The sequence below is a fragment of the Trifolium pratense genome, linkage group LG4 (assembly GCF_020283565.1).
Source record: "Trifolium pratense cultivar HEN17-A07 linkage group LG4, ARS_RC_1.1, whole genome shotgun sequence".
Lineage (NCBI taxonomy): Eukaryota > Viridiplantae > Streptophyta > Magnoliopsida > Fabales > Fabaceae > Trifolium > Trifolium pratense.
In genome coordinates this window covers 45,460,515-45,482,332 of record NC_060062.1, presented here as the reverse complement: position 1 = coordinate 45,482,332, position 21,818 = coordinate 45,460,515, and the positions used below count along the sequence as shown (strand labels likewise).

The 21,818-nt window shown below is 30.9% G+C and overlaps 2 protein-coding genes across 2 annotated transcripts; one reads left to right on the top strand and one right to left on the bottom strand.

The window, feature by feature from the left end:
- Positions 1–10,414: 10,414 nt before the first annotated feature.
- LOC123921007 (dentin sialophosphoprotein) lies at positions 10,415–14,230 on the top strand. The gene is made up of 2 exons (XM_045973379.1): positions 10,415–10,850; positions 11,704–14,230. Exon 2 carries the CDS (start codon positions 11,752–11,754, stop codon positions 13,987–13,989), a length of 2,238 nt encoding a protein of 745 aa, XP_045829335.1. The 5' UTR covers positions 10,415–10,850; positions 11,704–11,751; the 3' UTR covers positions 13,990–14,230.
- A 2,334-nt stretch (positions 14,231–16,564) lies between these two features.
- Positions 16,565–19,722, bottom strand: LOC123921006 (cytochrome c oxidase subunit 6a, mitochondrial). Its single transcript, XM_045973378.1, has 4 exons — positions 19,544–19,722; positions 18,661–18,767; positions 17,772–17,814; positions 16,565–16,806 (listed from the first exon to the last, which is right to left on the bottom strand). Exons 1-4 carry the CDS (start codon positions 19,662–19,664, stop codon positions 16,766–16,768), a joined length of 312 nt encoding a protein of 103 aa, XP_045829334.1. The 5' UTR covers positions 19,665–19,722; the 3' UTR covers positions 16,565–16,765.
- Between the last annotated feature and the right edge of the window lie 2,096 nt (positions 19,723–21,818).

Genomic DNA, 21,818 nt, shown 5'->3' with positions numbered 1-21,818 from the left:
TCAGTTTAGGGTTGGATAACCCGTTTTGCCAGCTCTATGGTTTATTTGGTTGAATGGAAAGAAAGTGAGAGGAAAAAAAATTACGGAAACCAATGAATCAATTTAGACTAACTTTAGTCCAAATTCATTCATTAGTTTCCGTAATTTTCTTTCCTCTCTCTTTCATTAGTTCCCGTCCTATTTTTTTTAAGAGATATTAACTCCGCTCCGTTGAATAGATGGGACATCAGAGGATCCAAACTCGTCACTTTCTATTCATTTTCTAACAACTTCGATAGAAATAATATCAAACAATTGAAAATGTCAACTAATTCTCTCTCTCTATTTCATCAACATATTTCAAACTCAAGATTAATAATTTTAAAAGAATATCAAAATTTACCTTAAAATATATAGATTGTCCGATCTTAATTAAATTGACCGCTTGTTCAAAAATTAAATTGACCGAATAAATACACCAAATTGATAAATCCCAATATTTCATCCTATATTCCCAATCTAAATAGGACTTTATGAAATTAAATTTCACCATTTCGGTTTGACACTATCCGATACTTGGTTACATGACAAATTTGAAATTTCCAAAATAGGTTTACAGGCACCAAAATATCACTAGTCACTTAGGTGAAAGTGAAACAGAGGATCTAAGACAAATGATATTCTTGGCTAATTTTTTTAAAATGACATTGAAAATTGCCTGCAACCTTTTCTAATAATGTGAACTTCCATTTTCCTAAATAAATGATGGGTACTAATCATTATAACTAAGGTGGTTTTTTTTTTTTTATTTTCACCACCACTTTAATCTGGTTCGGGGATCAGTTCTGACATCAAGTGGATTCAGCTCTTTCCCAATTGCATCTGCAGAGATCGAACCGTGATCCTCCCTACCAAGTTCAGCGTTAATCATCACTAAACTAACTAACTAATTTGGTTTCACGACAATAAATAAGTCACATGATTTAACAAAAAAATAAATAAATAAATAAGTCACATGATGTAACATACTTTCCATATTGCATGCCATTGATCATATTTGTGCATCAATCGAAAAAAAGAATGAGATCAACTCATCCTATTTTTGAGTGTAAGGTTAAAAAAACCAACCAAAGGTTTTTACTTTTTATAATTTTATTTCACATTTTGGGGTTGAAATGATGGAAGAAAACGGGATACTTTATTAAAATAATATTATTTTATTTGTTTAAAATGAAAATAAAGTGATGGGATACAACATCGTCTCGTATTCCTAGTTCTTATACCGAATCAAATATTCATTATTTTTTCTTATCTGCAGTGCAGGACATGACTCAACACAACAATGTTAGGTTAGTTACTCATGCACGAAATCTTCTTTTCATTTTTTAATTATCCACAAACATAAATACCAACTACATCAGTTTGGTCTTGTCTAGTCCATTTGGACCGGAGTAAACGGACTAAGCAGCAAGCATCATATACCAATTTTATTAGGGTTTTTTTGGTACAATACCAATTTTATTAGGGTGATGCTAACTATTGCATTTGATCGACTATTTAAGGAATTAAAAAAAATTAGGTGAGCACTCCGGTACACATCTTATGTGGCCGTGTACCGGTACACCGTTAAGGTGTATAATTTTAATTGGTCCACATGTAATAATAATTTAACATGTCATTTCAAGACTTCTTTAAATAGAAATTTCCTAAATTATTCTTTTAATTTACAAAAATTTTAAAATGAAAATTAAAGAAATTTCCTAAATTGCTTTTTGTCAAAATAAATAGAGATGTTTTGTAAAAAAAAAAATAATAAAAATAGATGAGATGTTTTAGATGAGATGAGATTTTTAATTTACAAAAATTTCAAAATGGTTTTTTTTTTACAAAAGGGTTTTTTTTTTTTTTTTTTTGTGAAATTGACAAAAGGGTTTTAATATGTGTGTTTTTTAGCTTTTCATCAATTTCTATTATTTTTTATACTTATAGCATCACTCGTTTTGAAGCATTTCTTTCAATTTCTCGTAAAGTTCATATTTTTGTTTCATATATGCAATTTCGAGGTTTTTCAATTTCAGGCGGTTGGTTTTTTTTGTTTTAGGTTGTGGGTATCATTCTTCTCTTTCTTGCATAAAAAAATTCTTACAAAATACCCCATCCGATCCTATATATAAGAAAAAGTTTATTTTTAAATTCAATGTAAAGTTGATGTATCTAGACTATAATGTTATCTAGATACATCAATTTTACAATGAATCTAAAAAATAAACTTTTTCTTATATATAGGATCGGATGGAGTAACATTTTCCTTTAGAGTATGTTTGTTTGGAAGTAGATGGAGTGAAGGGAAGGTGATGAAATATTTGTAATAAAGGGTAATTTTGGTAGAAATGCTCAAATATCTCAAATGTTATATATTTTTTAAAAAACTCTCTCAAATATTATATATACGGTACCTTTTTTTTGTTGAAAACTCTCAAATATATATATATTTGTAGAAACTCTCAAATATTTTTTTTGTACAATATTTAAGATATTTGAGAGTTTCTACCAAAATTCCCTTTACTAAAAATATTCCTTCAAAATTTTTTTAGTTTTTAATCAAACAAACTTAACGCATTTCATTAACTAGTAAATGTTCAATACATAAGAGAATAATCTCAAATCTATGGAAACTAGCCCAAGAATTGGCCGCCCGAGCAAGTGAATGAGCAACCATATTCACTTGTCTCCCAACAAACTTCACTTCAAAGTTTATACACGATAACATAATTTGGATAATATCAGCAACAATTAAACTAAATTCCGAATTATCACTATGCCTCGTTCGAATAGCTTTAGTTAAAACCTGCGAGTCGCTTTCAAATTGAACCCTATCCAGACCTCTATTAGGTAAATGAATATTTTTCCGATATATTAGATCATTAAATTATTAGGTAAATGGATATTTTTCCAAAATAAATCATTTTTTATCATTTAAAATATTATAATAACTAAATACTATTTATCAAAATTATAAATAAAATAAAATTTTTATCACTCATAATAGTCAATATTGATTTTTTTTATGAAAAAATGTAAAAATGTTTGTGTATTGCTTATAAAACATTGAAATTGTGTCTTTTCTTATGAAATTATTATCTCTGAAATACAATAATCGGCAACTAATTTTTTTATTTAATAAATAATTATTAATTAATTGATCTAATGTACCGGTAGATTGAATTTTTTCATATGTACCATAGAAGCCCCCTAATAAGTTTGAGGGCTTTACTTACTTAAGCCCTCAACAAGTTTTATTAGAAAATTGAGGTTTTCATGTAGTGCGTGATTCTTAAAAAAAAAAAGATATGCTAAAACTTAAAGGACTTGACTGGACAATTTCAGTTGTATTGTACGTGTTTGATTTTAATTTTTTTCTCAAACAATTAAATACCACCTAATTGGAACGAGACCCATGACATTTAAATTTTTAGCAATATAATATTTCGATGTCAACTAATTGGATTACCTGTGAATCAAAAACCTAGTTATCAGAAAAGGATTATTAAGTTGCTACCAATTCTGTCGGACATAAGGCCGGATACCAAGTTTTCAAAAAAAAAAAAAGTTGCTACCAATTCTACCGATAAGAACCAAAGAAATAAGTTGACCAAATTGAAATGTAAAACACTTAAGAATTTAAATGTCGACAATGTAACAGTTCAACATCAACTAGTTAGATTAACTATGACTCAAGAAACGTAATTCATATTAAATGAGTGTTAAGTCTCAACTAATTTTCTCAATTGTGACATAGGGAATCAATTCATCTCAGTTAATCTATTCAACTTGACCTAATTGAAATGATAAACACTTAAAAAGTTGAATTTCAACATTCTAGCTAACAGTTCAATCTTATATTGTTGGACGAACTATTACACTAGAAACCTAGTTATTATAAAATGATTGTTAAGTCACAACCAATTAGACTGAAAGGAACTAAGGAGATCAAACATTCTCAATCTCACTATTCAACTTGACCAAGTGGGAATGAGAAACACTTAAGAATTCAAATTCTAAAATCAAACAATTCAACCTCAACTAGTTAGATTAACTATGACTTAAATAAAACATAGTTCAAATGAAATGACTATTAAGTCTCGACTAATAATGTCAATTGTGTCAACAGAAATAAAAAATTTTAGATCAAACCCTTCAACATGAAACATAGTTCATATGCAAACTTAACTAATTATACTTACTTTATTAAGGAATTCAATTTTTCTCAATCAAGTCGTTCAATATCACTTAATTGGACTAACAATAACTTATGAATTTGAATTTCGACAATTAAGCATGTCTAGAACAATGTCAAAAGTTCATTTACAAAACTTTAGTATTTTTTAATATGAGACGAATTAAATATGAATTTTGTAAATCAAAATATCAAGATAAAAGTAACGAATATTTTGACCTAGAAATCAAATTTTGTGCTCCTTACTTTTGGACAAACTTTTTATAATGCGCTATACATATTTGCAAAATCATCAGAAATATACATCAACTTTACAACATGACCAAAATTGCATGCATAAACATTTTGTGGGGATCAAAACATGACATTTTCTTATGAAGATGAAAAATTAAATTTAGTAATTTTGTATCGATAACAAACTTATTTAACCCTGTAAAATATAACGAATCACTAAAAATTAACTATATTACAATAAATATATAAACATATTAAAAAATTTAAGTTTTTTTTTACTAAATAATAAATATTTTTTAATAATTATATGTACTAATGATTAGGTGGTAAATGAATATTAATCTTTATAAACTAATAATATTAAAAAAAATTGAAAGGTAATAATATTGAAATATTAAAATCGTAGTTGGATCAATCATATTAATAATTTTAAAAGTTTTTTTTGTTTGAATAATTAAAAAAGTTATTAAAATCATATTTTAATTTTTAAGAAAATACAAAATACTAAAATAATATTATTTATAAGATATTAGAATAATATTAAAATATTTGAATTTGTCGAAAATCATATATAAGTTGAAAGATATGATGCATGGTTTGATTTATTGTGGAATGATACATTTGCCAATATTAAAAAGTAGTGTTTAATATAAAAAACTTAATAAAGAAACAAAATCTGCATTAATTTTTTTTTTGACAAATCTGCATTAATTACTATATTACTCGTTAACCACATCAGCGATGTACCGGTACACATCCACATAATATGTGTACCGAAGAATTCACCAAAAAATTATTTTAATTTGTACTCTTAACTAATAGTATATCTGATGCACTAGTTACTATTTGGTATTTTATTATTCAACTTTACTTCTCCGATCTTAATTATAAATAGATATTGACTTTTCAAATTTATTAAATAATTGATAATATGCTCGATCCGTCCCAAAATATAAGAACTATTTTGACTATTGCACGTATGTCAATGCACAATTTTGATCACTAATATCTTTAATTCTCTATTAGTAAAAATTATAAAAACTTGATATTTTGAAAATACTCATCAAAACAAATCAAACAAGATATTATATGCTAATATTTAAATTTATATACTATTAAAAAAATATGGTCAAAACAAGATAAGTAAATAGTGTCATTTAGTCAAACTGACTCTTATAAAATGGGACGGAAGGAGTAGATCAAAGCATTTTCCAAGATCTTTTGGGTTACTACTAGCTATAAGGTTCCTGCTATTGAACCCCCTACTATTTTATATCCACACACCAAACTTATATTGAGTGTGAGGGGTGTGTTAAAAATTCTCATATTAATTGAAAAATGATCTTAAAATATACTCCTAATTTTACAAGTTGATTTTATGTGGTTGAGTTTGGCTCAACCTAATATTATAAGTTCAACTTTGCCAAAAATAAAATGGCATGAATACAAGCCGCAACAGCAACAATATTGACATTGGAAAATCCATTTGTCATGAAGTTGAATACTAGATTCCATGCCATGTGTCATGATTTGATTGAGAGACTCTAGCAACTTGAAAGAGGCTCAATTTATTGCAAGATATAAATAACTTCAAATCTTCAATATCTACTGTGAAGCAATTGAATGCAAATAGAAAAAACTTATTTTCCATCATAAGTATTTGAGTGAAAGCTTAAAGTATACTTTCTCCTGTCGTTGGTCCTAATTATAAACTATTGTTGAGTATGAATGATATGCATTAGAAAGAGATTGTGTGCGGCCAAGGAGCGAAGCTCCGCCCGCCCTGTGTCCATATGGGATTGACCAAAATATTTCTTTTTTTTTTTTTTTTTTGCGGGTGAGGGCGGTAGCCCCTGCGGTACAGTTCAGGGATCTGGACCAAATTATTATTATTATAAATATCATTTGTAACATTGAAACCCTAATTCATTCATTAATCTAATAGAAACGTGCTGCAACGAATTCTACAGTCGGAGATACACATACCCACCACTTGAAGAATTCGGTTATCAAACTTTTTGTATGTTCATTATCGTTTGCTTCCATTACCATTTGCTTTTTTAGCAGTTGTTCCAACCTAGGATGTTAATAGCGGCGCTATAGCGTAGTGTTTTACCACCTCTCTGCTATGCTATAAGGCTGTTTTCCGCTATTTAGAGAAGCGGAAATAGCGGCCGCGATTTGCAGGAAAATAGCGTTTTGGTAGCGGTGGCGTAGCGGCAGGGCCGATTCCGAGATTTTGAAGGCCCGGGACAAATAACAAAAATGGACCCTTAATAAAAAAATTTGAAAAAAGTACATCATTTATTTAAATTGTAAATAGTATCAACAATATCAAAAATAATCATAATAACTAATATAAAGAAAATGTCATTCCACGGTGTTGAAATTAAATCGATAAATATAAAAATTAAGCGATATATCATTAAAAATGAACCAATAATTTTTAAAAAAGAGTAATCTATTTAAAATGTAAACATCAACAATGTAAAAAAATAATCACTTTCAAATTAATAATAGCAAAATACAACTTCAAGCTAATATCATTAAAAATTGATAGTGTTTTTAATAAAAATTGCAACTTAATTTCATAAATTAATTCTTTATCTTCAAAGAAATAATAAAATGTACTTTTTTAAGAAAAAAGTAAAATAGTGAAGTTATTTATAAGTTATAGAGTGATTTTATTTATTGAAAAAACTCACAATTTTGAAAAAGGAAACATTTTTAAAAATAGCTTATGAAATGTTCATTATAATTGAATTAAAATAAAATAAAACAAAAGTACCATAGGTGAGAGTTGAACTCATAACCTCTTGGTACTAAGACTTTAAGTGAGGCGCACCAACCACCATAGCAAACTTCATTTCATGCAAAATTTCCGCAGCAAATTTACTTGAATACTGTTTTACATGATGAACCTGAAAAAAAAATATTGAGGCCCCCAAAATTTGGAGGTCCTGGGCTCGGGCCCTGCTTGCCCTGGCCCAAAACCGGCCCTGCGTAGCGGTTTGGTAGCGCTATTGGGCCGCTTTAGCATTTTGGAGGGAAAAAAATTGATGAAAATTCTTATTTTGGAAATAAATCATAAGTAAGGGGTATTTTGTACTTTTCTGCACATCATAAAGCAACCATCGCATCACAACACATGATTTATTTTTCTATTTGAGTTGTTTATCTTTCTTTTCTCACATCACGCTCTTCTCCTTTTCTCCTTCAACGGACTTCTTCACCAATCACCTCTTCTCCTTCAACATCTTCTTCACCAAATCGACTCCTCTGTTTCTTTTCTCCAAATGAACTGCCCTTATCCTCTTCTTACAAGGTTTGCTCCTTTCTCAAACTTTTTTTTTCCCTTTCTCAAACCTGAGGTGCTCACCTTTCTCAAAACTTTTTATTTTCTTTCTCAAAATTGATGTGTTGTGTTCCTTGATCTCTGTTTTTATTCATCTTTTTTTTTGTTTATATTCTTCATCTCTGTTTCTGTTCATGTTATTGCTTTGTTAGGTTTAGGGTTTAGACATCTCCGTGCTATTTGCAATGACACCATCTTCTAGAACTACTGATAATAGAGGCTTCATTAAGCCTACTGGTGACAACCTTGATATAGGTTGGAAGTGGAATTCTTATAAAGACAGCAGCAAGAAAACAATTATTTGTGATTTTTGTTTTCACCCTTCCAATGGAGGAATAACAAGAGCAAAGAAGCATCAGTTAGGGATATCGGGAGAAGTAAAATCATGGAATGTTATTAGTCTTTATTTATAACCTATTTTGATGGTAAATGACAATATTTAGTATAATTATTAAGTAAGAAAGTCCTTTTAATTTTGAGTATTTTTCTATTTTATGTATGTTGTTGGAATTTATGTTTAATTTGTACATGACCGCTATACCGCTATAGCGCTACCCGCTATACCGCAATAGCATTTTTTAGGGTCGGCGCTACGCGCCGCTATCCGAGATTAACAACATAGGTTCCAATAACTATAAAGCCAAGGGGAATCATAATCCGAGATTATTCAAAAGTTAAAAGTTGTTTTTTCTAAAATATAATTATTATTTTAAGTATTTTTAACATGTATTCTTAAGACATATGAATACATTAAGCTCCAAAGCCACCCATTTATCGCTCCAAAAGTTTGATTTTCTCACAAAGCTCAACCTCAAGTTCACACCATTAACATATCAATTAGGTTCAAGAAAAATACCATAAACATTAAATCTCTCCGGTCTATATTGTTATATTTATTTTTTATTTTTTTGGTAAAGGTCTATATTGTTATATTGTTTTTAGTATTGTTAGAAGTCATACATTGGTTAGAGATATGACATAGATAACATTTATAAGTGTAGTGCAAATCTCAACTCTCAAGCTAGCTTTTGTGTTTGAGTATAGGCCTCCCAAATTCTAATATGGTATCAGAGTCTATCCTAGATCCATTTGTTGTTTGTTGTGGAGACTTCCCATATTTGGGTCACCCGTTGTTGTTGATTCTACGTTCCAGCTTGCTCAGTCATGGACGTGCGGGTGTGTGTTAGAAGTTTCACATTAACTAAAGATATGACATAGATAACTTTTATAAGTGTAGTGCAAACCTCAATTCTCAAGCTAGCTTTTGTGGTTGAGATATACCTCACAAATTCTAATAGCATCAGTTATAAATATTTATTTTATTATTCGCTATAAAAACTATCTCTAAAAAAATAAAAAATATTTATATATTTTTTCTTCTATTTCTCTCCCTTCTAAATTTCAGAATATAATAAACTTGTTTCAGTTGAAGTCGAATGAAAAATAAATAATAAGCAGCCGACATTCCAATCCATCATTGTTTTTCAATCCTACCTTTTTCACACATCAAATGGAGGCAAAGGCAGCTTAATGCTTTGAGTTGAACGCTATAGTAGCTATATTATCGGTTTGGCAAAGAGAAGACAAACTTTTATATTTTTTTATAAAGGCCAAAAAATAAATTTTATTAGTGAGAATAAGATATAAAATATGGCATAAACAAACTATTCAAGCACAAGAAAATGGATCAATCTTTTGTTTTGTTTTGTTTTGGGTTATATAGGTAGAAAGTTTTATTTATTGACAATCATTTTTTGTCGAGAAGTCTATTGAATACACACGGTGTATTCTTCTACTAATTGATTTTTTTTTTTTATACAAGTTAGAAAATTCTTTTTGTTTTGGATTATCATATTATTCGTATGAAACTTTATCGTTTAATAATGATTAATCTCTATTAGGAACATGTGGAGCAAACACTCTCTTTCCAACTAAAATTATATAAGTTCATGTAGAAATGAAGTGGAGTAAAGATATCTATCTAAACCCAAAGCGGGCAGCCCGCTCCGTTTAGGTCTGCCTCGTTGAAGCTCGTGCCAAAAGTGTGGGGGTGGGTGGGGGGAACTTAGGTGTGCTGGCTCAAAACTCAACTTCATCCCATTTATTGGTGGGTTGACGAGTTGCCGGGCTGGTCTGTCAATTTTTATTTTTTATTTTTTTACGATTTGAATTAAATCATTACTAAATATATGTTCTTTTTTCACCATTTCTTTACTCGTTTTTTTGTATGACCCTAAAAATAAATAAATAAAAAGTCCGTAGACAAAATCCACTCCACCATTGCACCATTTTTAAACGGGATATGCGGAGTGAACCAACTTAAAATATCGAGTCAAAAACCTGAACTCAACCTATAAAAATGGTGGGTTAAACAGATCGGCTCGCCACCACTATTTATCACATTACTCTCTATTAATTTGTTTGGATAGAACTCTTTTTCACATTAAAAAGACAAAGGGTTTGACTTTTATTGGACCTATTGAGGTGATGTTGGATCTTATGTATCAATCAACGGCTGTAGAGTGTAACCGACATATTCAACGGCTAAGATTTATAGAAGACAACGTGTCAAGTTCGATATCCACCAAAGCACCAATCTTGCGATTGACGGTGCTTCCATATTTTCCCTCATACCAAACAACGTCGTTTTGTACTAAATCGATTTTAACTTTGAGTGAGAAAACAGTTAAATTACATTAATTAATTAAATAAACTAAGTACACAACACATAATATAATAATCAATTAATTAATCATCACTATTTAATCATGAAATCTCTGCTTGAGATCTGTTGTTAAGTAGTAAGTTGCTATAAATAAAATAAAAGAGCGATACATTACAAGCCATTCGCATTTACGAGTTTGAGTGATTAATTATTCTTACATTACTTTTTCAGATCCAGAGAAATTCCACTCACAAAAACCACTTTCTGAGACTTTCATCTTTCTCATTCATTCCTCTAAATTCTTAGTGCAGAGGAAGAACAAGAAGAAGAAGAAGAAGAACGCACCTTTTGTTTTGTCTTATGCACGTTCAATTTGCCACGTATGTAACCATTTCTCGTTTTTATTATTGGAATCTAAATTTGCTTAGATCTAAATATGCATTCCAATATTTTTAATGTTCTTTTCTTGATCTGAATTTGGTTGTCACAAATTAGTATGATGTTATGCTTGTTCTAGTGTGATTTGTTACGATTGATTTGAAATTTGGATATATGAAATGCATAATCTTATGACATTTATGATAAATTAAGGTGTTTTATAATTAAATTAGTAGGTTGTATATATGGTATGTCCCTGTTTTATTGTAAATCTTAATATCTTTAGTTTAACTAATTAAAACATTATTTATTTTTCATAACATAACATAAGTAATATGTAGATCAATGCGTCTTGTAAGTACATTTGACATACTGGGGCGCGGGTTTGAATTCGTAATTTCCCACTTCTCGGCGCTTAAGAGTATAAGTTGAAGATAAGTGATTTATGTTTGGATATATTCATGTCAAAGTGAGTTGAACAAAAAATTCGAGTGTGTAACTCAATTCTAGAATTAGAAGCTACAATTTCTAGCTTCATGTAGAATCAATTCTGGAGGCAGAATCAATTCTACTTTTGAGAAACCAAACAAGTCAGAGTCAATTCTACACGTCAAGAATCAATTATGGCTACTCGAGAATTGAAACCAAACATACACATATGTAAGTTTTGCCGCTAGGCTCTTTGAAACAGAAAAATATATGTAGATCAACCTTGGTAGTTAGTATCATATGTGTGAATCTTGAATGTGTTTTTTATTTTGCCTATATTGCATTGTTGTTTTCTATTATGTTGGTTAGCAATTTGTGATTTTGTGAGTATCCGGTGGAAATAAATAAATTTCATCATATGTGCAGGTCTTTGTTTTGAAAAGAAGCAAAATTTGTGGCTGAGGAATATTAGGGATGTTTAGGTTATCTCCCAGGAGGAGTCAAAGATCCAAAGGCTTCAAGGTGAAGCATGCTCTACAAATATTTGTTCTGGTTGGTGTTTGTATTTGGTTGGTTTACCAAATTGGACACTCTCGCCAGAAAAAAGTGGCTTATGGAGAAACCACGAAATCTGGAAATGATGTTATTAAGTTAGGGAGGAAGAACCTGAATCCTCTTGTGGAGGATACTACTGTTATAGATGCAAGACACAAGGAAGACGACGATGAAGCAGATGAACAAGACAACAAGCATGAAGATCAAACAAAATTGGACGATGTTAGTGGTGTGGAAGATAATTCTGAGCATAAAGAGGATTCGGTGGATCAAGAGAGTGAAGAGAGTTCTCAAAATGCTAAGACTGACATTGAAGGTGAACAGCATGTAGAGAAACTTGATGAAGAGAATGACAGTATAGATAACAAGGACAGTGAAAGTGTAGCGAAAGAGAATGAGGAAATCAAAAAGGAATTGGAGGACACAGAAACTGGAGAAACTAGTGATGAAAAGAGTCAGTTAGAGAATGAAGAGAACAAAGATGAAGAAAAGAGTCAGCAAGAGAATGAAGAGAACAAAGATGAAGAGAAGAGTCAGGTAGAGAATGAAGAGAACAAAGAGGAAGAGAAGAGTCAGGTAGAGAATGAAGAGAACAAAGAGGAAGAGAAGAGCCAGGTAGAGAATGAAGAGAACAAAGATGAAGAGAAGAGTCAGCAAGAGAATGAAGAGAACGAAAAGAGTCAGCAAGAAAATGTAGAGAACAAAAATGAAGGGGAGGAGAAAGAAACTGGAGAAGTTAAAGAGGAAAAGAGTCAGCAAGAGAATGAAAAGACAAGTGAAACAGACACTAATGATAAGGAGAAGGAAGAAAACAACCAGAATGGGACTGACGCGAAAGATCAAGTGGAGGAAAATCATGAGCAAGATAGTAAAGAAGGGACAGAGGAGAGCAATGGAACAGGAGGGGGAGAGAAAGAAGAGCAAAGTAAGATTCAGGAAGAGACTTCATCTGAAAATCAGGTTCAGGACGGTGAAAAGAACAACGAGGCTAGGGAGGAAAATTATGCCGGAGATAATGCCTCCAGTGCTGTAGTAGATCATAAATCGCAAGACATCTCACAAGAAAGTTCTAACAAGACAGAAGAACAATTTGACAAGAAGGGAAAAACTGAGTCTGAGTTGGAGTCTCAGAAAAATAGTGATGAAACTACTGAAGCCACTGATTCTACTGTTACAGAAAACAAGCAAGGAAATGAGAATGATCAGGCACAGACAGAGAATGATTCACAGAAGATTTCTGTGTCAGAGTCAGGTGAGCAGAAGCAAGAGCAAGAGCAAGAGCAGAATAACACCGCCAAGGATGATGTACAAACAACTGACAAACAGAATGAAACATCGGAAGATGCAAACTCTAAGGAAGAGGACTCCAGCACGCAAAATACAACGCCAAAAACCGAAGATTCTAAATCAGACACTGCTGGCGATCAGACAGATTCCACTACCACATCTTCCTCAGAAACTCAAGACACCAATACAAATAATGGTGAATACAAGGACACCACCAATGAAAACGCGGAAAAGAATACTAGTCAAGAAGGAACTCAAGGGAGTGGTTCATCATCCAACACATCTGACAACAAAGATGCTACTAGCAATGAGGTTCAACTCACTACCTCTGATACTTCAACAGAACAAAAGAAAGATGAATCCTCGAGTGCAGAAAGTAATTCCGAATCTTCACAGAATGACAATGCAAACTCGGTTCAAAGCAACACAAACAGTGATGAAAGTGCTAATGACAACAAAGATTCTAGCCAGGTCAGTTCATCTGAGCAAAGTGGAGAGGCAAACTCAAACTCAGAAAACAACAGTGATGCTAACCAGAATGACTCGAACAACAATCAAAATGCTAATGACAATGGAAATGCTTCACATGATGCCAATGAGAATCAGAATGAGAACACTGCTCAGAGCAAAACAAGTGAAACTGAAGGTGATGCTCAAAATGAATCAGTGGAGTCAAAAAAGGAGAATGAGGAATCTACTCATAGCGATGGAGATAGCAATTCTAACTCGAATGATCAAGGAAGTTCCGATCCTTCAATCACACATGACGATAAAGAAACTCAGGATGATAAAGAATCCCGCGTAGATTTGGGAACTTTGCCAGAAAGCAATGGAGAAAGCAATAAAAAAGATGTTTCTTCTGCGGAATGATAATTCAAATTAATCAGTTGTATTGTATCCTGCTACTGCTTCTGATCCTACTTTCTATTTTGTTTCTTTTTTGTTGAGCCATGTATTGTTCTTTACTTAGCAAATATTCTTATCATATTTTTGTTTTCACAGGGTCAGAATAAGAATTTAGAAATAGAGTTGTATTAGTAAAAACTCCTTTTCTGTCTTATATGTAACCCGCACCATTTCCTAGAAGAATAATGATCACTTTAAATTGTCATCAAAGATAAGTTATTCTCTTTAATAATGAGATCTTTCATGTTATAGACTTTGAGCTAATCATTCCTTAAAATATTAACTCACTGTACTTTTTGCATCCTCCAAAAAAGTCCCCAACCAAAAGACATTAATTTGAAGAGAGAATAAAACTGTCCTTGGCCTCAAAGACTTTCCCTTAACTTCAAGTCTGAATTAATTTTTAACTTTTAGAAGTTCTTATTTGAGAATTGAGCAAGTATTTGAAATTTGACTTACAAAACAAACTCTTGGAAGATTATAGCAATTGCGGAGAAGATATCTGAATAACAGTCAGAAAGTGTTTATTTAACTTATGCCGAAAGTTACTTATTTATTATTTATAATAAAATTGTTTTATTTTCTTCTACAAGTGTTTGATGAAAATTTTATCTCAACTAGACATCAAATCACATGCTGAGTTTCAACATCTTTACTTCTATTTTTGATATTTTTTCAAAATTTGGAGTTACTTTTTCTTGACTCCATGGCATGGTTGAGCTGAACCAATTTGAGATTGAGTATTTGAAAGTAATAATGATGAGGTGATATTTGAGTCAAAAATCAGTTTGAGTTCAACTGAAAAGAACATTGGAAAATAGAACAAGCAAGGTAGTTGGTCTTTCACTACGGAGATAGTGCCTCTGCAGCTAACAGAATAGAAAGATAACACTAACAGAGGCTAGATAAACTGCTCTGCTCACGATAAAATGTCACTTAGTAGAAAATCTTTAAATTAATACTCTCTCTAAAATAATAAATTTGTCCGGTCCCAATTTGGGCCAATGTAAAATATTGAAAAACTCGATAAAATAATAAGATAATAATTTTTCAGGAGATCCCTTTATAATTTTCGGTTCTAAGAAAATCATAAATTAATAATTCATAGAAACCGAAAAAAAAATATATTACACTATTGAAATATGATTCAATATTTTAAGAATACATTGAACACATTTGTTCCTCTTGTTTACATTTACTGTACTTCAAAAGTCATTATTGATTTCCAATGCATATGAACACAGTAGTTACTGATTTACGTTGAGTCTCAAGGTTCGCTGCAACATAATTCTAAGAGGCATAGACTAATTTGCCTTTTTGTTTGGTATGTACGGTATAATTACTTAAAAACTCTTTAAATTAATAATTATTAATTTATCGATAAATTAATAATTCTCTAAATTAATAAATTTCTCCGATTCTGACATTATTAATTTAAAGAGTTTTTACGGTACATATCCAATTCGAAAAGGTCAAAGAAAATATGCACGAAGAGGTAACTTTATCCTATCCACTCCAGAGGGTGTTACTCAAATCTCAGTCATTGATTTCAATTTACAGTAGCGTTCAACGATATAAAATGACAAACTAAATTTTAGATTTAAAAGTTGATGAGACGAATTGTCCTGCTAATTATTGTATGAAACTATCATATTATTGATACGAAGTTTTCACCGCCGATTAACAATGAATAATCTCTAAATTTCTGACTATTTGTTTAAGGGGATCAAAACTAAATTTTTTTTTTTGGAAGATTATCATATTATTGATACGAAGTTTTAACCGCCGATTAACAATGAATAATTTCTGAACTCCTGACCATTTGCTTAAGGGGATCAAAAGCTTAGTAAATAAAACTGTGTGTTGTTATTTAATAAGTGCCTTAAATCTTAGTTTCCTCCATCTCATCATCCATATATGGTAGTCCACTGGCTTCAGGGGAGTCTCCACTAGTTTGCTCGTCCTCCACCGGGCTGCAATCTGGTATTGTTAGGTTCGTTGCCATTGAGCTTGTAAGTTGTAACAATCATTTTGTTAACACACTTTAGAAAATTAATTTGTGGTAATTATTCTTCTCATCCCGAATTGCTGACAGAAATAAACTATGCAAATATATCTTCCAATAAGATTTACCCTACTGGAAAATATTATGCACTATGTATAGAGAGAACAACATTTACCTCAATTTGTCAAATAAAAATTTACGTTCCTGCTAAAGAAGTTCTAATAAAAAAAAGTCAAGAGTTACTTAAGCAAAGTGAGACACCAATCTCACCATTGAATTATATATAGAAGGAATTTCGTAAGCGCCAGGGCGAGACTACATGCTGTTATCTCACTTTAACTCATTTTTATTTTTACAAAATGAGTCATAACGAGTTATTCCGTTTTATTTCCCACCAAGTCGTATGAATAGTACCTAGTTATATTTTATGCTAAATTGCATAAAACATCCATTAGAAAACACAGAAGTTTTTTCTTGTCATAATGGATCGTTTTCTGTCAAAATTGAAACAACAGGACTCAAAGTAAAAACACTGCATAATATTGTTGGGCAATTTTATTTTGCTTCAACCATAATGAGAAAGAAAATTACATGAAAAATATCATGCCAAGTGCAAGTTCTAGATCTCAATTCAATAAACAATATGAAACTGCAATAATCACTGTTTCTGAGGCTACCCAGCCAAAGGAAGACATCAGTGCCCACAAACCACCTTCACGAAACCACTAATATTCCCTAGTGGTGCTCCTCCTTCACTTCAAATAGTCCATCAGGGCCTGTTTATCATTAAAGAGAAATGTCATACAACCTGGAATTTCAAATTAATAAGATTATTTGAAAACAAAGGCGGACACAGTGTCAATGAATAACTAGCAGCAGTCCTCGCAATGCAAAATAGACAACAATATGTATTGCACTATTCTACAAACTAACAATAACGTGCACATAACATAAGCATAAACGAAAACCAAATGCAATCAAGCTCAGAGAATGATATAATTAATACATACACAAACAAAAACATACAAAATACGGGACAGAAATATTGGCTAGGCGCAAAGTATTACATAAGTCAACTCTCAGCAACTCATTTATTGTGTTGAGGTTTGTCTCTAAGAAAGACTTGTCTATCAAAATTTATCCATACAGAACTATTGGTATTTGCATGAACAGTTCATGGTTATTCCTCAAAAAATGAATGCCAAGTTCTCATAAATCCTTGAGTTAGAAGCAGGAAGGCCTTGGAAAGTATCATGTGAACAGAAAGAAGCATAAACTAAAAGCAATAACAGTTTCTTAGATTGTGGCTAAAGAAATGAAAAGAAAAAAAAAAAATACAAGATCCACCTTGTAACTCTAAAAAATGGAGTTTGCAATATACCATTACCAATACATGCCATAGTATAAAGCGCATCACAATTAACTGTATGTATCCTTATTTGACAATCCTACTAGAAATATATAATGTGCATGCCAACTCCGCTTAACTACTGTAATAAGCTAGACATGGGTGTTCTTCACTTAACAAACATCAAAGAATACTGCAAATTATTAATGCACCAAAATACTAGAATTATGATACTTTCCAGCAATGAATGAACTGAAATATCAAATCAATCCAACTAATTTAGTGGAATGGTTTTTGGGTAACTTTTGGCTGCTGAAGGCAAATATAATATCACAAGGGATAAAAGAATAAAAAAAAAAAAAAATCACAAGGCATAAGATGAAAGACACATACCCCATGGGAACTCCTTATTGCGGATATGCAAATATGGGTATGCCTGGAAGAGAAACAAAAGAATTAGAATTTTTCTCACTTAAAAAATCAAAGTGAGTAAATATAATAAAAGATTAATCATATGAACACAAAGGAATCGTGAAATGTCACACAAATTTTGGCATGAAGAGTAAAGGGTGTATTATAGGGAAAGGGTGTATTATAGGGAAACAGTGACTATGCATCAGGAACTTCAATCATAGAAAAACATCAGAGCTAGAATCTAATGTATTTATTTTTTGGGTGCATACACCACTTGCTACTCTCTGTATTATATTTGTATTAGTATTCTCACATAGACAAATATAAACTTCGGGATACATGGAGTGCCTCATTTTAAGTCTTTCATTTCCTTACTTGTTCTAGAAACAGAGGGATGTTAATTTCTTGAGCAGTTATTATATAGATCAAAAAGTTCCCATAAATATTAATTGATTTGTTACACTCCTGTACAATGAAAAGGAATAAAAAGTTCCCATAAATCGAGGGATGTTAATTTCTTGAGCTGGATCACTAGGCACCAATACTTCTGTAGAAGTAAAGGAAGCCTAAAGATTAAATTGTTTTTATGAGAAGAGGGATCAATAAGTCGTTTGCTCTTTTATTTATAAACTAAGTACACTCAAACATCCATTTGAAATTGAAATGGGCTAAAGAGAAAATTGATACACATCAAAGTAACAATCATAAAAACAGCAAACGAGTAGAAAACTCTGTGTCTCTCATCTCAGATTCTCTTCAAAATTCAAAAATGTTCATGAAAAAAAAGAGAAAGACAAAATGTTCACAGAAAATTTTTAACATGAAAGGAATTAAAAGATCAAACACCATATATTAAAGGAAAGCTTACAGGAGGTTCGTCATAGTGGTGGTGGCCTTTAGATAGAATAAAAGCCGCTAAAAGAGTGCATGAAGCAATGCCTAAATATGTAATCTTCTCCCATTTTTTTGTTTCATCTGATACAAAGGATAAGATAATAACAAATTCAATACAAAAACAAAATATTCAAATAGATGCATGCAAAAGACAATTAAGGTGAAAGAGTACGCAAAATAAAATCTATTAATATCAACTACGAACAGTTGCATGATATTTTAACCAGAAATTCACAATTTAGAAAAATGTATCAAAATTGAAATCTTCATTTTTAAGATGGTGAAGTGAAACATAAAATGAGAGTATTACTTTCACTTAATTCAAGTTAAGTATTAAAATATCATAGATGTACCACGAAATAACTTGTGATGATACATAGCAATGCAAATACAAATCCATCTGAGGTAAAATCCATTAATTCAAATGCAAATTTAATTGATTCAATAACAAGATTTAAAATATAATTGATCGTTTCTTCATCGTGCATTAACATTCAAACAAACTAAATAGGCTAAAAAGCCAAATCAAAGCGCAAATCCATTTCAACAGAGAAAAATTACAAACGCAAATAATTCAATTTAATCAAACAACACAAAAATAATAATAATAATAATAATAATAATCTTAAATCTAAACAAACCGGATCAATCTAAAATCTAAATAATCCAAATATTATTTCCCACATTCATAAATTAAAATAACAAAACCAAAATCAATCTAAAAAATAATAGGCATCAATGAAAATCATACGAATATTCGAATTATATATCTATTGAATAAGAGCTATTCATCGAAACCCTAAATCAACAAAAAGGGATTAAATTATATGAGAGAGGGAGAGGAATAAGGTACTGACATGCGTCATCGTGATGACCAGCGGAAGCAGAAAAGTTTCGTTTGGGAGTGGAAGAGACACCGGAGCCTCCCCGTCGTAGGACGTTGCGAAGAAAACCAGATCGTGCTAGCGTCGACGCCATTTTTTACTCTCTTCTCAATTTGATGTTTAGCTTTTTGTGTTTTAACAGGAACACCCTGAAAATTTATTATACTAGAGGCACGGTGGCACGTGTAAATGAATCAAAAAAATTTTCTTACAAACTAACCCAGCCAATATTGGACCGGCCCAACTGGACCAATATACTTTTAGCACTCCCAAGGTTTCTCATGCGAACTTAGTTTGCAGCCTACATAACGAAGTGGCAATTTTTTTGACACACACTTTTCAACAATTTTTTATTGGTTAAATTTTAAGCGTTCTAATTCCCCTAAAGTTATATAGAATCCACGTGATTTGGTGAGATTTGTATATAATTATAACACATAAAAGAGTATTTGTTGAATTTTTTTTGAAAACTTGGCATCCGGCCTTATGACCGACTAATCCAAGGAGACCAATCTCACTGCCACTTGCGGGGGCACTATTTAAAACTATAATTTTTTTGCTCTGTATGGACTTACACCAATGATCCAAGCTAACACTTACACCACTAGACCAACACCAAGTGGGTTGAGTATTTGTTGAAAATGAATGTGATAGAGAGTGTGTCTGGATGTTATAAGTTTTAAGGTGTGTTTGTTTCATTAATGTAAAAAATCACAGTTTTTTTTTTTTAAAAAATGCATATCTCAAAAATGATTTTTATGAAAATCTATTTAAAATAGTTTTTTTTAGAGATTTTTTTGAAATTTTATGATTCAAAAAAATTTATAACAAAATGATGAAATACTTTTTTTTTACAAATAAAAATAATGAAATGCTTTTCTTTTTAATAAAAAAAAACTGAATTTTTTTTGACAAAAATAAAATAATAAAAAAATTAATAAAAGTATTTAAAACCACATAAAAAAAATGAAATACTTAAAACCACATTTTAAGAGAAACTATTTAAACCGATTTTTCATTTGAAACTTCTCTATAAATTCTTTACTAATTTTTTTTAATAAAAGTACAATACACTACAAAAATCATTTAATAAAAAACAAAACAAACCGTCCTAATATATCCTGCAAAATAGGAAAACATAATTTAATTTCAAATAATTGAAATAATTTTTAAAACCATTTTTTAAGAAAAAAAAAATGAAATGACCAATTATGATTCATGATATATAGACAAATGGTTAACATGAAAAGTACTAGTATAGTAGAAGAAATAGAAAGAAATAGAAAACGGTGGCTGGTGGTGGGAAGAAAGACGGACACATGGTTTTTATTTTGGGAATTACTAATATTTAAGTAATAAAATAAATGGAAAATGAAGGGTCTGAAGCTTTGGGAGGCCACACTGTTATTAAGCGGGATTTTGTAGGCATTTAGGCGCTAAACATTGTTTGCACATGTATTCTGTCTTAATATATAAAAGATTTTTAAAAAAAAAAGTTTGGTTAACAGGTAAAAAATTCCTAGGGATATTTTTTATTTATTTTTTAAATAAAAAAAGCCCACCCACATCGTGAGTGTATGATGCTGTAAATTGCATTATCACAATGCTAAGTTTCTAACTATCATTATAACCACCGGGAATAAATCGTTCTAACTTTCCTTCATTCCTTGATAATAGGATGTCCATGTACGTGGGTATATAAATTTCCTAGGAATAATTTGTTGTTGGAAATAATTTTGGAATCCCTTTCACCAAACATGGGAATAAATATTTCCATTATCACATTTATGGGAATCCACATTGTAAAAATGGATTGGATTGATCGGTTCAACTAAGTGTTAAAATTTGAGATATAATATATTTTTTACCATTAGTATCCGGTCCACTGAACCGTCTAATATAGTTTTAGGGACATTTTTTGCATCAAGTGGTTCCAACGTCCTCCCGATCAAATAGGAGATGAAATTAAATGACACCAATATATCAATAAAAAATAAAATGACACCAAGGGTCAAGCTTTGAGACTTACATCAATTAATAATTGTAATTAAAAAAAATTAAATTTATCAATCCCACCATTACCATTGAATTGAGTTGAGATCAGTGAGTTGAGATCAGGATATACTAATGGAGCTGATCTCAACTCCAAGTATGTGATATTCTTTTTGTGATCATAAATATTAAATTTCAATAAATTGGATATGTTGTTTTGTAATTGTTCAAACCTAGTTTAGAAGTTAGTTTCATT